Source organism: Lates calcarifer, linkage group LG10, assembly GCF_001640805.2.
Source record: "Lates calcarifer isolate ASB-BC8 linkage group LG10, TLL_Latcal_v3, whole genome shotgun sequence".
Classification (NCBI taxonomy): Eukaryota; Metazoa; Chordata; class Actinopteri; family Centropomidae; genus Lates; species Lates calcarifer.
The window spans coordinates 5,214,938-5,231,205 of NC_066842.1; the positions used below are offsets into that span (position 1 = coordinate 5,214,938).

Consider the following 16,268-nt stretch of genomic DNA (forward strand, 5'->3'; position numbering starts at 1 on the left):
TTTCAGTGCAGATTCCCCACAGACTGTCTGGGTCACTACAGACAGAGTGGTCACAAAGGTCTTCCTCCTCCTGTTTGTTTTGTGTCCAGTCTCCTCTGTCCTTCTTAAAATAGAGCAGGAGGAGGAAACTGACAGAGAAGCCCTAAAGATGAGAAAATCATTTTGTGCTATTTATGAGTATGCTGTCTACAGTATGTTGATGTTTCACTGATCTTTACTCATTTCAAACAGCTCCACCTTGTGGAGAATCATATGCCTGCTAAAAAGAAAAGGATGAGTTTTTGAGTGAGTTTTAGACCAGATTCATGATGTCATTCAATAGTAAAAAGTCCTTTTACACTTACTTGCCAGTGCAAAAATGCCAAAGAACTATTCATTAAGCTGATAAGACAAAGTTAAACCCCCCAGAAACTTGGTAAGACCTATCAAAAACTAAGAGGATTCTGATAAAGAAAAACCAATGACAGCTTTAAATGAAAGCAAAGCATTTTATTAGATGCTGTATTCAATATTAAAATACAAAAGGCACTGAATCCTGACCTCCTAATAGAATGCATGCAGAGATGTGTGAATTAATACAAATCTTGTATTATCTAATGGAAGTAAGATCAAACTTTAAATTAGACCCTTATCTGCTGCAAGAACGTCACACAAATTCTCTGCGTTTGCAATTTGTCTTTAGGAGTGCTGACATATATTACACCCAAGCCGATGTTTTAAGACATCAAATAAACACACATAATATGCATGTTTTCAGATATAAGAAATCACATAGAAAATATACATCAGTACAAATAATTTAGAGCTTGGTGGTAGTCTTACAGAGGTATGAGGAAGGCTTTGAGAATTGAAATTCTTTTGTGGAGTGAAATGATCTTGTCAGAAAAGACTGAAAATGCTATACCTTAACTGTGTACTGCTGACGATGAGACATGGGGTCTGTTATGGCAAATTCACACTGCTCTGGTAGAAATTTACACACATCAGAGAAATCTGGGATTCATGTCCGGCTTCTTCTCTTACACCTGCGACCATCAAACCTCATTAGAGTGCCATAAATTCTGATTCAAATGATTCAACCCGGCTGTTGCATTTAAAAATCATGAATACATGCATTTACAGTTAGTAGTGAAATGAACAAATAAAGATCTCAGATTGGATCAACCCAGCCCATTTAAACAAACTGTATGAACTGGTGTCAATCTACTTGGTGTATATTTATCTATCTTATTGGCAAACCTTTCCATTTTTATACTCAGCATTGCTTTGGTTTCCAAAGAAAACTCTTGAGCAAGGCAGTATTCAAAGACGTAATTGAAACTGCTTCAATAACCATTAATATGATATCAATAAAAAAACAGTTTATTGCTTTATCAAGAAAACTGACCATAATATGAAATAATATCACATCACCTCTGTATTCTAAATAAAAAGAAGAAATTAAATTTACTCTTTACAAGAATGAGAGTAATAACACTCTGTTGTGATCTTTAAGTCGAAACCATCATATGATACCAGGAAAAGCAGATTCACTACAAAACACTTCAGCTAATTTCCTGATACTACAGTGGGTTTTACAAAATGTCAAAATAAACTTTTGGTTCCAGACATTAGTCAAAGGCAGATGTAATCAAAACTGACTGAGTACTATTACAATCTGAAAGTGATGGGGCAGGCTTCCAGTCTATTCTTAGTATTTTTGCTTATTTAATGAGTGGCCCCCCGATTTAAGGGTGCAATATTTAAGTTTTTGCTATCACCTCATAGCCACCGTTAGCATTAACAGTTGTTTATTTACTGAGAGCTTCAGCCATTGTTGTGTTTACAAGACAAGAGGTTAGAATACATCCTCTGGGCAGTGCTACTACTTCATCCTCTCAAGTTGGACTGAAGGCAGATGCTACAGTGACTCATTGCTTAGGACTAGCTGGTTAGCATGCTAACCTTAGTAGAAGAAAATAAGTTTAGAAAAAGAAGCAAAACAAGAGTTAACATTGGTATTGTTTTCCATCACTGGAACAGCTCTTGGTGAGTAAAAGAATGTAATCAGATGCTGAATTCACAACATTTCTTCTAGACTGGTAAGTAGACAGCTGTTAATGCTAATGTCAGCTATGTAGCGATAGCAAAAACTTACCTATAGTACCTTTAAATTTGTAGTTACAGTAAGAGCAATATCCAAAAATCTAAGGCCACAAAGATGACAATTAAATACATGATTTATCATTTTTCTTCCTTGTTAGAATGAAATTCGCAGCACACAAAACAAAAAGGTTTTCAAGCTGGGTTCAACAATACAGAGAAATGCTTGTCAAGACAGAAAAAAATGCCAATCAATGACAAACAGAAACACTTCATATTATTTATATTACATGATCAGGATCCACCGTCAGTGTGGAAAAACATAAGCATACTGCACCCACATGAATATATGTGTCAAGCATGCCAGTACCCACACACTCTCTCACACACACACACACACACGCACTTTAACAGTCATACATTACACTGAAAAGCATTGCCAAAAAGTGCACACAAAATATACAAAGCAAAGACACACTGTCAACTTCATTCATGCTTTCCACCTCTAAATGCACCTAATGTGTGACGTTCCCCCTGGATTGCTTTTTACACCCAAACAGAGCTGGACAAAGTCACTCTGCAGGAGACATGCTGAATGTGAAAAGCGAAGTTAACGAGGGGAATTACATGTGCATTGATGGCGAGGGTGAAAGGAGGGAGGCTAATATTGTAGCCTCACCTAGCTCAAGGTCTATAGATTATAAGGTTAGATCGTAATTTTGCAGCCACTGGCTCAAAAAGGCTCCTAGAGTACCAATAACTTCCAGGAAGGATCAATGCAACTTTGGTGCCGACAAAGTTCTCAGTGAGCCTCAACTTCCTCAATGATTCAGCGTTAGTTTAGTTCATCATCTAGACCTGATAACATATAGACCTTGACCTGCTAAATGGAGCTTATGTTAGCTCAATCTACCATTAGTTGTTTCCCTGGAAGGCTCCCTGGGCAGCAGAGGAAGCTGCACCGGCGGCGGCTGTTTGGAAGGTTTTACTGGTGAAGACCCCCTGTGAGAATTCCTGCTGGGCCTTCTGGAAACTGGCCCCGGTCCGGCGGTACATGCTGTGGACCTGAAGAGGAGATGATCGCAGACAGTAAATGAAGTGGACTATATAGTAAACAGGGAGTGATTTCAGACACAGCCAAACAGTTTAAAGCTACACTGGGGTAAGACTTTTACAAGTCATTGCATAAAATAATCATGAAACACTCAGAGGACGTCCTGTGGTTGTTGATTGATAATAGTAACTTAATAATTAATTAATATGCCCGCTGCTGAGATTTTTGAGCCACTAAACTTCTCTTCCAACCCCCCATCTCTATGCTCAAACATTCAGCTACACTGGCAGAGCAGCTCCATGGATGAATCCCACCAAATTTTAATTTTGCCAATTTGGTTATGACCAAACACCTGCAAAATCTCCATCACCTTCAGATGCACTTTGTGTTTAGAGCTAACCCACAAATTAGAATTAAAAATATTAAGAAAAGTGAATAAACACTTACCATCTTGAGCAGGACGATGGACAGCACGGCACATATGGTGAAGAGGATGGCCACTATGACCATGATGGCTCCCACTGCCTTGTTCGCACGGAAGGCAGTGAAGGCATTGATCCAACCACTGGAGTCAACAGACATCAGTAAGTTTTAGGTGATCTTATGGACAACATTAGTTAAACTGAAGGTCATCTTCAACAGTATGAAATATATTTGTAATCAGGTACATGTGTCCTAGATGGGAGTTTGGTTACATTGAGGGAGAGAAGAAGAATTTGTTGAAGAAGCAGCATGAAAAGCTGAGAAGGTATAAGAGGAAGCAGAATGAAGGATGTCAGTTATAAAATTATGATTTTAAAAAAACAAACGAACATATTATTTAATTTATATCAATTAAAATATAAACATAATAATGAGCAACTTGCATTGACACGGATAGAAAACTAGAATTGCCGTTGCACAACCAGTCCAGAGAGTTCATTCTTGAGGTGGGGCCAAAAATATGTTCAGTGTGGTCACAGTGTCCTTTGACCTTTTACCACCAAAATCTAATCAGTTCATCCTTTAGTCCAAGTGAACATTTGAACCAAATTTGAAGAAGTTCCCTCAAGGCATTACTGAGATATTGTGACAAACCGTGGTTGGATATGAAAATCAGTAACATTTGTGATTTGTATAGGGCAGCCATTTTATAATATTTTAAGTGAAAAGCAGGACAACTATTAAGCTGATTTAATTTTCCTGGGATTATACAATCAGCCTCAGTTTTCCTTTATTTTCCAATGTAAAAACCTTACTTTATCAGTCACTTAGATTGACTACTATAGTGTGAGCCCAGATTGGTTTAGCTACTTGTTCTTCATTGACTTACTGTAATATGTTTTTATAAACTGGAAAACTTTCAATTACAATTAAAAAAAAACATACATACAAAATATACATATATAAAAATGTATTTCAAATACATAATAAATAAATTAACATAAGAAAGTGACATTACAACAAAAAAGATCAAACAAAACTCATTTCAAAGAGTTGGTAAATTTTCATATTAATATCCTGAAAGCCTCTTTGTTTTCATCAGAACACGTTCTTCAAATTGTGCTTGCATTTGCAATTCATCAGCACAGGAACAGCTAATGGTTCACTAATGCAACACTGGCAAATACAAAAAAACAGACTGGATCCTCTTGACTGTCTTTTTTGTCATATGCAAATTGCCTCGATGGCATGACAAGTATCATTATAAAATGGAAAAGGGGGAAATGAAAAGCCACTTAGACAAAGGTCATTCTGGAAAGTGCCATTTAGAAATCAAAGGGCTTTTTTCAGCTTCAAGATCAGTTTATTTAAAATGCTCATCGCCAAAAGTGTTTCTGCATGTTACAGGTTAAAATATAATATCAGACAGGACTCTGGCGACTGCGTTTTGGACCAACTAAAGACCTCTTATTGTATTGTAGTCAAACCTATTTAGTCATTTTTAGACCTCTATTTCTGGATTTTCCAACGTATTTAAAATGTATTTAAACAGACTGCCTTAATTTGCTTCACGTTTTCTTATATTCCTTTTTATACCTGCCTTAAGACAGGCTTTACTTACACTGTAAAATGTATAAAGAAAAAAACATACCAAATATAAAATTACAGTGAAAATTAAAGAAAAACTAGAATTACTGCCTCAGTTCTGTGCTTCCACCAATCAGTCCAGTTGCAGTTAGTTAGCAAATGAACTCTCGACTTATGGCCAAAAATGTGTTTTTTTGTGGGTACAGTGACCCTTGACCTTTGACCACCAAAATCTAATCTGTTAATGTTTTAGTCCAAGAGAACATATGTGCCAAATTTGAAGAAATTCCCTCAAGGTTACTGAGATATTGAGTTCATGAGGATGGGACAGATGGACGGACAACCCAAGAACATAACGCCTCCAGCCACGGCTGCGCAGAGGGATTGAAAAATCACAGCACAGTATTTAAAGTTTTAAATGTGAACAGCCTGAATTCATCAGGTCAGTGCATCCAAAGTCCAGCAGCCTGAAAGCAAAGGCCAAGTCAGTCTTCATTTTAAAAAAGACCTCTGAAATGATAATTTGACTCATATTCTGGTTAGTTTTATTCTTGGCTTGTTTCATTAAGTGTAAAGCCCATCCATTCACCACTGTACTTGTTTTGCCAAAACAAAAATACAAGTTTACTTGGACAAAGCAAGAGGAAAGTGAGTGTTGGCGGAAGGTGGCAGAGACAGTGAGAAGCAGAAACTTACAGAGTTACCAGCAGACAGAGAGGCAGCCGGCTAGAGGCTGAAGGATGGAAAAGACTCTGTCAGAAGAGATGGAGGAATGCAGAAAATGAGAAAAGAGAGAGGACAGCAGCTTAGAGGCCAGCTCACTGGTAGTAATTCAGACACAAAGGACTTGTTTGAATCAGTCAGGAGGAATGAAATCACAGATAAATCCAGTTAACTGTCATTAACATGTTCAGATTATCTTTTACTGAAACACAACAGTATGGATGTGAATAAATATACATTTCAGTGTTGCCATATTCTAATCAAGTGTTAATTATTAGTAGTAGGATGTGTTTATGAATAAGTCAAATTTGGTGGCCAAATCTACAAATTAAGTGAATGTGATTTGATTTGTAAGATTTAGAACGTTTAACGTATGAATTTCATTGAGCCAAAATGGAAATTGTCAACTTGCTGTCCCTAATCCTAGGGATCATGCTACACTTTCCATTTACTTGACAAAAATGTATGTATCATCCACACATCTCGAGTATAATTTGCAGACATATGTGATCACTGGGAACACTTCCCAAACTTCGTTTTCTAAACCCTCCAAATATCAACATTATATATATAGTGTGTGACTTACCTGTTACCCCAAGCAGGGATGCCTACAGCCTGGATGATGAAGATCACCACTTGGCAGAAAAACACAAAGAAGAAGAAGAAGAAGCTGAAGGAGCTGTCAGTCCTAAAAATGAGAAAAGAAAATTAACATATATTTAAAATATCCGCGAACGAACTTTGTCAACTATTTAAGTCAATAATGCATAACAAGGTGTTGTATAACAATAAAATAATGGACAAGGTTGAAGCAAAGTCCATTATGTTTTATACTGGCACGCCAACAATTGTTGTACTGTACTATTATACACTCAGTTTATTGGGTACACCTAACTAAAACTAATGCAGTCTAATATAACAAATCCTCCTTCATTAGGGTTAAGTCAGCTTTTGTTTGGGTCTGTTTCAGAGAGGTGCTGATCCAACTTTATTATTTTGGAGGATGTAGTTTGTGCACTGATTTACAGATAGTAGCTGAATTATGAGATTAAGTTGTTGACTGAGGTGTTGATTAAGGTGTTAAACAATTTTGACAGACACCTGTGAGCCAAAGAGAATACTAACACTAACTTTAGCCAGAGAGCTAAAATAACAAATAACTTTGTGTGTGTTGCTCATACTCACAGATGAGTGATTGCCATGGAAACATACTGGTTGTATTTATAATAAAAAAGATTCCTCCTCACTGTCATCTAACACTGATTTCATCTTGAAGGCGCAGGAATGGTGAGCATTACTTATTAGTATATCTAACAGTGACTGTGGACAGACTCACTTGAAGGCCTTGTAGACGGGCCGGTACCAGCAGAGGAAGGAGCAGGGAGCAAACAGGATGAGCCAGAGAATAGAGAGGCCAAAATCCACACCATACGACGGGTTAGTGGTGAAGTGAGCCAGACAAGCCAGCAGATTGAGGAACAGAGTCATACAGCTGACTGAAGAAACAGTGGAGAGAGCTATGTGTCAATTACACTAATAATTACAGTAATATCAGCATCATCTTAATTTATATAGCAAACAGAGACAGTGATGTAGTAATGTTATAGTTACATAGCTCTAAATAAACATAATATAATGTTCAGAGGCACCAATGGAATTTGTCTAAAAACACGAGGACTAAGTAAATCTTAATTAACAAAAGGAAGAGGGACATTTTCTTAAATCTCACATGCTCCACATCATCAGCAGGTACCAGTGTAATCTGCATGCAGGATGTTTATGTTGCCACAAGGTGGCGTTTTTACAGCTGCACTGTTACTTCAGTGCATAACAACATCAGTTCTCATACCAACACTGGTTAATAAAACTGAATACTTAATTTGGTATTGAAATAGTTCAGAGAACTGAAATACATTAAATACACACAACAATTTCTAATGCATACAGAAACTGTATCTTACTCATTATGTACTTACACATCCAGAGATAATACATCATCTTGCAGACTCTCTGATACTCGGGGGGGATTTCCTCTGAGAAGTCCTGGTAGAAACATGGTTTAATGGGGAAGCTTTTGGGAAGTGGAGGCCAGTTGTTCTCTTTACCTGTCAGGAGACAACATCATCCCCGTTAGAAAAGTAGCGCTTGACATCAAAACAAGATGTCCACCGCTGCAGGGAAAGACAGACCAGCTTTACCAAAATCATGATGGACATACAAATAACAGTGTTACAAAAACTTGAATTTCTCAACAGGAAATCTGTCTTTGTAAAAAAAATGACACATTAATGTGACACATTCATTTATCATGTGAGTGGGAGTTAGTGTACAGCAGCATTTCTATTCTAGCAACGCCTACCGATTTTTCTTACTATGAATATTACACTGAGACAAAAGAAATTTATACTTAAATACAGTTATTGTTTGTGGCCATTGTAGAAGTTAGATATCCAATTTGAATATGAAACCAAAGTGATGCAGACTTTAATAGTAATATTGTACTCTGCAATAATATCATATAACGAAAAGCTTTTTCTGGAGTAGATGCATGATTGCATCTAGTTTTATATTTATCTCTTTGATATATGATGCACACATTGCATATGTGTTTCCTGTGTTGGTAAGATGTGCTGCTTCTGATACTACTGCAGGGAGGAGAGGAGAGGTTTTGTCTTTAATGACCTGTCGGGCCTCTGCTCTGGAGCTCTTGCTCTCTGCGGTCCAGCTCAGCAGCTTTTCTCTCCAGCTCCTCCTGCTGCTTCAGCAGGTTGGCCTGGGCTGCAGCAGCAGTCGCCTGAATAAAGAGGGTAAGAAACACTTTAGTCAACAAACACTGTAGATGTACAGGAATTCATCTTAGTGACATTAGTCCAGAGACATATCAACAACTCACATTGCAAGACTGTACACATATTGCACACTTATCAAGCTGCATTATATATTCAATATCTACATCAAACCTCTGAGAGCCTACATGTTGATGCCATTCTGAGCATTTTAGCAAGGGTTTATAAAAGGTTATGATACTGTATCTTACTCTAAAAATACATATTTATGATCATCATATCTCGTGTCTGACTTGGCAGAAAAAGGAAGGACACAGGTGATCTGTAGTGCTACCTAGGAATATTCATGAGATTACCAGTGGAACAAGGAGGCTCATTATAATATTGTGTAAACTGAGTAGGTGTTTGTGTAGACACCAAACATCCTCAGGTAACACTTGTTAATCTGAGGAGACAGTGGTGGGGGGCTGAATGGATGGCTAGCTCCTCAGCCACATCTACTAATTACAGATAATAGAAAACTAAAATAAGCAAACTATTGGCTTAAAGAAAAATCATGAAGGGCTATACATATATATGAATATATATAAACACATATAAGATGTTGCTGAGCTCTGTAATCTTACGTCTCAGTAAACAATTGCTGAATAAACATGTCAACCGTTGCAATGCAGTTGTGCCTTGGGCCAAACAGTAACAGTGTACGTTTTCACATTTTCTCTCCAGGTCTCTTAAAAACAGAATGTTGACCACATCGAGATGCATCATCCTCTACAGTTGATAAAAGTTGGTTTAGGTGATATCATATCTCAGATATCACATTTGAGGTACAACTATAGTGGATTCATTAGTGTGATGTTAAATGCTGGAACACAGATTCTATCATATTCAAGGCGCCTTTATTATATTCATCCGTTTATTTCATTTATTTAGCTTTCTTTTGACTTTCTGTTTTTTTTGTCACTTTGCATACTCTCTTGTGGTCTCACTGTGTTCTGTTTTTTCTTCTTTTGTACTTGCTTTACTTTGTAGAAAACCAAAGCATACAGCTGCACCAACTGAGTGAACACTAACAGAGCTGCAATAAAATATAAAGTACATGACACCAGATCAAGAAAAGTACTGTCCCTTAATCTACTTGGACGTACTATTTTTCAACTGTGGCAGATGAGTGGAGGGTTTAGCAGAGAGAGAGTGTGTGTTGTCTCCACTAATACATGACTCACCTGTGGACTGGGCTCTGTAGACGGCTGTAACACAGCAGGCTGGTAGGGAGAGGTGGAGGCTGGAGTTGTATGAGTGGCGAGGCCATCCTGAAAAATAAGCAGATGACAGTGTGAGGAGATATACAAGGATGAAGGAGGAAAATAAAGGCGGACAATGGAATGAAAGTTAAGATATAGCTGGAGGATGGAAAGAACAAGTAAAACAAAACATGCAAGCAAAACATCAAGTAGGGGATGGATGATAATCAGAAAAAGTGAGAGAAAAAACAGGAAAGACACAAAGGAAAGCAAAGATGGGCTGGTGAAAAGGGAGCAACAAGAGATAAAAACAGTCAAAGGAAGATAAGGACCAAGAGAAGAATAAGTGAAAATGATAAAGGAGAAGAAAAGGAGAAAAAAAACACAAAAATAATGACACTGGTTGCAGGTGTCTTACTGAAGACTGGGCAGGGAAAGGGTTGTACTGGTCAACTGGTTCTATGTTGGAGTTGGTCACTTGTGTCACAGAGGGATCCTGGAAAACAAAAAAACACGTCATTATTATCAGTCACTCAGCCAATCACCATACACAAGAAACTACAAACTACAAACACATCTGAGGAACTCGAGACAAAGACCAAACCAGTGTTAAAGAGCAAAAAACAAAAAAAGAAACAACTGTACTGTAAAACAGAAAACTAAGTCATACATAAATTCTGTTACACTGACTCATGTTTCTGATTGAGTCATAGCGACTGAGTCAGTACTAATCAGTGTCATCGGTACCACCTGCATTGGTCACTGAATGTGTAGAAATACCTCAAGTGTAATATGGTTTGTCCACACTGAAGAAGAAATGTCTGTCTCCAAGCTCAGCCATATAAGTTAATAGATATAAATAAAAGAGAGTGAAAGTCCTTTTTTTAAAACCTCTGAATTCTGCCCCAGTTGCTTTGGACATTATTTGGACTTCAAAAGTACTCTAACCTTGAGTCTTGATATTTGACCTCTAGAAAACACACAAAATTTTTTACTGCTGTTTATCTTATCTTCAGAAGAACTCTCCCTTAGGAACTTTCATTTCCTGAAACACTGAAGGTAAACTTTAAAAAAAAATAACGTCTGGTACCATGTTCTGACCAAGTCATAAAGTGAAGTACAATAACATCTAGATATTGTTGCAATAACCCCACAGAGGTCCTGATGAATCATTACCTTGGAAGAACTCATTTCTTAACAGGCGAGTTGAGCACAGAGCATTGCTAAACATTAATTGACTCTAGTGGGTTCTGTATGATCAAAGAGCTCACAATTAGTTTAACTGCTTCTTTCTACTGATAGGAGTCGGAAAAGTGAAAGTCTGACGAGTATTTGGTCCTATTGAATTCCATGAATTTTCCAAGATATTCCATGATGAAATCAAAGTGGTTCAATGACCTAAAAGCTGGTACTCATTATATTCACTTTTTAACACCATTTCCCAGCTGAAAAAAATAAAATAAAATAAAATAAAATGCGTTAACACATTTGTTCCTTCTGTCACTTGGATTTTTGTGAGGGAAACCAGCTGAAAACCACCACAGAAGGAAATCAATGTGTCTAATAAGTTGCTAAAAATTTGGGTAATTGATTGTTTAATTTAGCGGGGAAAATTTGATTTAATGTGATTTTTCACTATTTTCTGACATTGTAGTTCAGTCCAACCCTGCCGAGCAATGCAGCCAAGCAAAAAAACACATTTTGCTTGTATGGTGCAGCCCAGCCAGACCCAACAGCCTCTGATGTTCCCTGAGTACCAGGGAGTATTAGTCCCTCTGGGAATTTTTCAAATTCCTGTACCATCCAAAATATAAACAAACAAATCATGATATTACAGAACAACTACTCAAAAAGGAAAACAACCTTTGACAAAGCTAAACCACACTAAGAACTGTCAGAACTGTCTCTAGAATCTGTGTCAATTTCTCCTTTAAAACATGAGTTAAGAGCAAGAGCCTCACATGATAAACCAGCACGTCACCCACTGACCATGTGATTAAAAGTGTGACCTCACTCACTATTACTTATCTGCTCTTGACACACCTGTAAACATTCCCAGCAGGAAACAGAGGGAAGTTTTAACAATTTCACTCCTTAATACTGTATGGTTTAAATATCTTATGAAAGCAATTATCTTTTTTATAAGTTTGATGACGTGTTTTAAGAGGGAATTCTTTGTTGATCACCGACTAGCCTACGGAGATATTCAACACTTATCATGCAAAATGTGTTTACCATATGCAAAGGCAGGAAAAATATCCTGTGCTGAGTCACAACTGAAGAACTGCTTTTGATGACACAGTACAAACAGCAGTGAATGAAGAACTGATGACAACAACCACTAAAAGCCTCTCTGAAATGAGAACTAAGCTGGGACAAGACAAAACAAGATGACACCATGTTTAAAACAACAGCAAAAAGATGTGTAGAGACACAGATCAGCAGTTCTCCATTAATCTGAACCTCTATAATAGTCAGATCTTAAAATTTCACTAATCCGAAGCTAAAAGGCCGTAAAAATAAATTTGGGATCAAAACAGCTCGATGTCCTGGACTTAACGTCTCTGTACCGGGAAACAGGATTTACTGTGATAACCTTTGAATACATAGGTGTGGCTATTGTACTCATTTCATAACCACAGCTGAATATTGCTACTCAACAGACTTAAGCCACTCTTCACATTGCATATCACAGCTCTACACTGCTACAACTTATGTACAATACACAGTCATGAAAGCATACTGTAGATGTTTGGGGGAAAGAAAACAGCACGTTTATCTTCAAGGTCACAAAGGGTGAACACGCACAATTACTTTTCAATGTTGTAATCCTGAAATTATTCTAAAAGTGTGAAAAATACCTATTATTTTAATGTAACCACAGATTGCAGGCTTGTATGGAATTAACTGGTTTATAGTGAAGTGATCTGCCCTGCGGCAATAGACAGCATATTCCAGCTGCTACTGGGTTATTAATTCAGCCACCTCCACACCCAGCAAACAAACAGTGGTCCTCACTGACGTCACGGGCACATCAGGCACCTGATATAATCAAGTGTGACTCTGCTCTACTGTAAAAGTGACTGCGTTATGTAATGTCACTGAAATCAGAAAAGATTTGTAGCGCAATCTATCGTCAAATATGTTGTACTGAACGTGAAGCTTGTTTCCCTTCCAGTCATCGTTCTCATCTTACATTTCAAACCGTTTGTGTTTCTACCACAAGCTGAAGTCCTCTACATTTTGAACTTGACTGATGATGAAAACCTAATAATGTTGTGTGTTTAATGTGTTGCTGTAACCTAGATTAGATGTTATCTTGTACCGTGTTCAGAGGCACTGTAACCTGGGTGTCTGAGTTGCTCTGCAGGCAAAGTCACATTTTATAGACAGTCTGTAGTAACTGATGCATTACATTCAATTCATATTTACATGTTGCATGTCAACACCTTCCCACATTTTTGAGGAAGCTTCTTGTGAGCAAAACAACCCACCTCTAACACCTCTGTCAAAGCACAGTGATAGAGAGGGAGTTGTACCTGTTTGCCTATTTCCTTTCCTCCAAATTTTCAACTTTCAAGCTAATACGTACTACATAATAGAAAGATAAGGTGAGGTAAATATACATTCATGACTACAGCAGAAAAGTGGGCTTGTGTGTATATGGCTTTATAGCTACAACATATCACTGAGAAAAAAAAAAACATATGTGGGTCCCAAAACATTATGGAAGTGCAGCATTAGATCAGTGGACTGTCCCCTTAAAGACCCATGTTAATACAATGTAAGCAATAATAAAATTCCATGCAACTTGTCTCAGATTTGGAGAGTCTAGAAACAAGAACAAAAACACCAAAAAATTTAGACACTCTAGTTTCTCAAATGTGAAGATTTGCTGTGCTTCCTTGTCATATCAATCTAACTCAAGGTTTTTAATGTTAATTTGGTTGCATTTTTCCAACTAAGAAACTGTGAACCCCATTTTTAACATTTCATACACTAAACAACGGATCAAGATATAATATGAGGTTAACAATACATCCCAAGGATTAATTCACTTCCAGTGCATTCAGTAGTAAATCCTCTTTTATATAATTTGACACTTTCCATGCAATTTAAGAAACTCTTTAAACTGTAGGTGAGCCACTTTAACATTCACGTGTTAGATGGCTTTCCTCTGAACAATACAGACTTTTCAATGAACACTGCTGGCCAGCTGTGTGTTCACTTCAAAGTTATCCGGAGTCAATAATTTTTTAAGACACAAAGACAATGAAGTTACAGAGCTTTTTATAAACCAAATGGCCTTATAGACTACGTCCTGTAGGTTAGAAATTCAACCAGCACAGGGTACCAGAGGTACATTACCAAGCCTGAAATCTTGTGTCTATGTAGGCAAAACATTTACTTAAATACTGTACAGTTCTGAGGCACTTGTACTTTAACTGGGTATTTCCATTTTCTTCTACTTTATAGTTACACTCTACTACATTTCAGAGGGAAATATTGTACTACATACCATGATAGGCTGCTTGAAGATTAAACCAGGAGTTTCCAAATATTTTGACTTGTTACAAGTTACAAAAAAACAGTATCTAGCTCCATTGTCACAGATGTCTACAAGCAGAAAGCAGCTGTACTAAAGAAAGCTTAGGTCTCTACAATTCTCAAATGGGTTTCATTTCAATAATGTTTTAAATTTAAGAGAAAAATCTCGAAACTGAAAATTGACTTGTTAATGAGAATTTCATTTTTCTTACTTTCCTCTCCTATTGATCATCTAACAGCTCCTCCTTTGGGAGGGCCGGCCCCTAGGTTGGGAACCCCCTCAAGCTGTAACAGTTAAATGCTGCTTGAACACTAATGCATCGATATCAACAACCAAATAATGTCAAATGTGATCAGATATGGTCACAGGAGACACTTTACAGCGTAATCAATACTTTTGAGTGTATTTTGCTGATAATACGTCTGTGCTTCTACTTGTAATGGAGTACTTTGAAACTGTGGTACTGGCACTGCTTCCACCACTGAATGTAGGTCACATTACAGGATTCCGAAATTATATTAATTAACATTCAGTATATGAGGAAGTCCACACAAGGATACAAATCCCTTTCAAACTGAATGGTAACAGCTGTAATGTGGCTAAAAAATGGTCTGACACACATTCCTAACTTGCTACAGTTTAACTTCCTGCAACTAAACTCAAAGGATACCCCGCCTTCTTTTCTAGCAAAGCTCGCCGATTGGTTGAAGCACTGTCAGTCACAAGTCTTTGTCAAATAGTTCTCAAGAGAGCAGAATTAGGTCCCGCCCCCACATCCTCCCAACAAGTTTCCTTTTAACGAAATATATGTCAGCACCCAGGCTCGACTGTGCCTTACTACTTTCTGAACAATATATGACACAAAACACACTTACATTGAAAGGGTTGTCGCTGGCAGGCTCTGCGAACGGGTTGCTATCAAATCCCGACATTTTGAAAAGGGTGCGGGGCTGTTTTATCCTCTCTATGCGGGGAATACACAACAAACTCTTCTCTGTCGCTTGAGTTGCCTCTCCTACCCACTTCCTCGAATGAAGTTGACAACGCAGGCGCACTGAGGCAGATGGACAATGACGTGTACGTCAAAGTCACGAAGCAACAGTGCGCCACCTGTGGATTTCACCTCAGTAATGTAATATAAACCATTTATTCCCATTTGCTGAGCATGAGGTGCTCCTTTAAAATTGTAACCAGTTTTTTTTTTTATGTTTCACTGTACACTTAACGAGACCACCCCTTAAAGGCAGAAAGTGGCTAATATGTTTACATATACATATATACAGTTTACATAAAATAAAATATTATTAAAAGTTTATAGTTACCATTATCAACATCATAGCATGTCTTTCGCTCAGTATCACTTTTTTTTACTCTTTATTGAAATTCAATGACATTCTCTAAATTATACCAGAGGCTAAATATATAATGACTTTTTAAAAAAGTCTTTATAAACAAATAACTACATAAATCAAATTTCGAGTTTACATACAGAAAGAAGTAAGTAAAACAGTTAAACAATACATTCATTTGGTCCCTAAAAAAAATCTGTGATTTGAGATTTGAATCAAGCTTCAGTACAGCTTTAATGTTTTTTTGTTTTTTGTTTGCATGTGAAAAAATAATTTTGAAAGTAACATGCATTTTACGGAAACGTCAAAGTGAAAAAGCAGAAGGAGGCAGGGGATAACAAGACAAATAAGAAACAATATATGTCAGTTAAACGTGTAGGGTATAAAAGACCAATAAATAAGGTTACAAAAAATCGAAAATTACGGAATATTCAAAGAGGAAAATAGACCGTTTTAAATTGTAAATTAGTC

The 16,268-nt window shown here is 37.2% G+C and overlaps 1 protein-coding gene across 1 annotated transcript; it reads right to left on the reverse strand.

Annotated features, from left to right (window-relative positions):
• Positions 1 to 474: 474 nt before the first annotated feature.
• scamp2 (secretory carrier membrane protein 2) lies at positions 475 to 15,492 on the reverse strand. The gene is made up of 9 exons (XM_018675846.2): positions 15,324 to 15,492; positions 10,318 to 10,395; positions 9,882 to 9,968; positions 8,552 to 8,663; positions 7,846 to 7,974; positions 7,206 to 7,365; positions 6,456 to 6,557; positions 3,584 to 3,701; positions 475 to 3,147 (listed from the first exon to the last, which is right to left on the reverse strand). Exons 1-9 carry the CDS (start codon positions 15,378 to 15,380, stop codon positions 2,998 to 3,000), a joined length of 993 nt encoding a protein of 330 aa, XP_018531362.1. The 5' UTR covers positions 15,381 to 15,492; the 3' UTR covers positions 475 to 2,997.
• Between the last annotated feature and the right edge of the window lie 776 nt (positions 15,493 to 16,268).

What these genes read in the sequence shown, in the direction of transcription:
- scamp2 (XM_018675846.2), bottom strand. Translation starts at nt 15,380, where the DNA reads ATGTCGGGATTTGATAGCAACCCGTTCGCAGAGCCTGCCAGCGACAAC. An exon ending in CTACAGAGCCCAGTCCACAG is followed by an intron (nt 8,664 to 9,881) that starts GTGAGTCATGTA and finishes CTCTTTATTCAG; the next exon opens with GCGACTGCTGCTGCAGCCCA. An exon ending in CCAGAGCAGAGGCCCGACAG is followed by an intron (nt 7,975 to 8,551) that starts GTCATTAAAGAC and finishes GTCTCCTGACAG; the next exon opens with GTAAAGAGAACAACTGGCCT.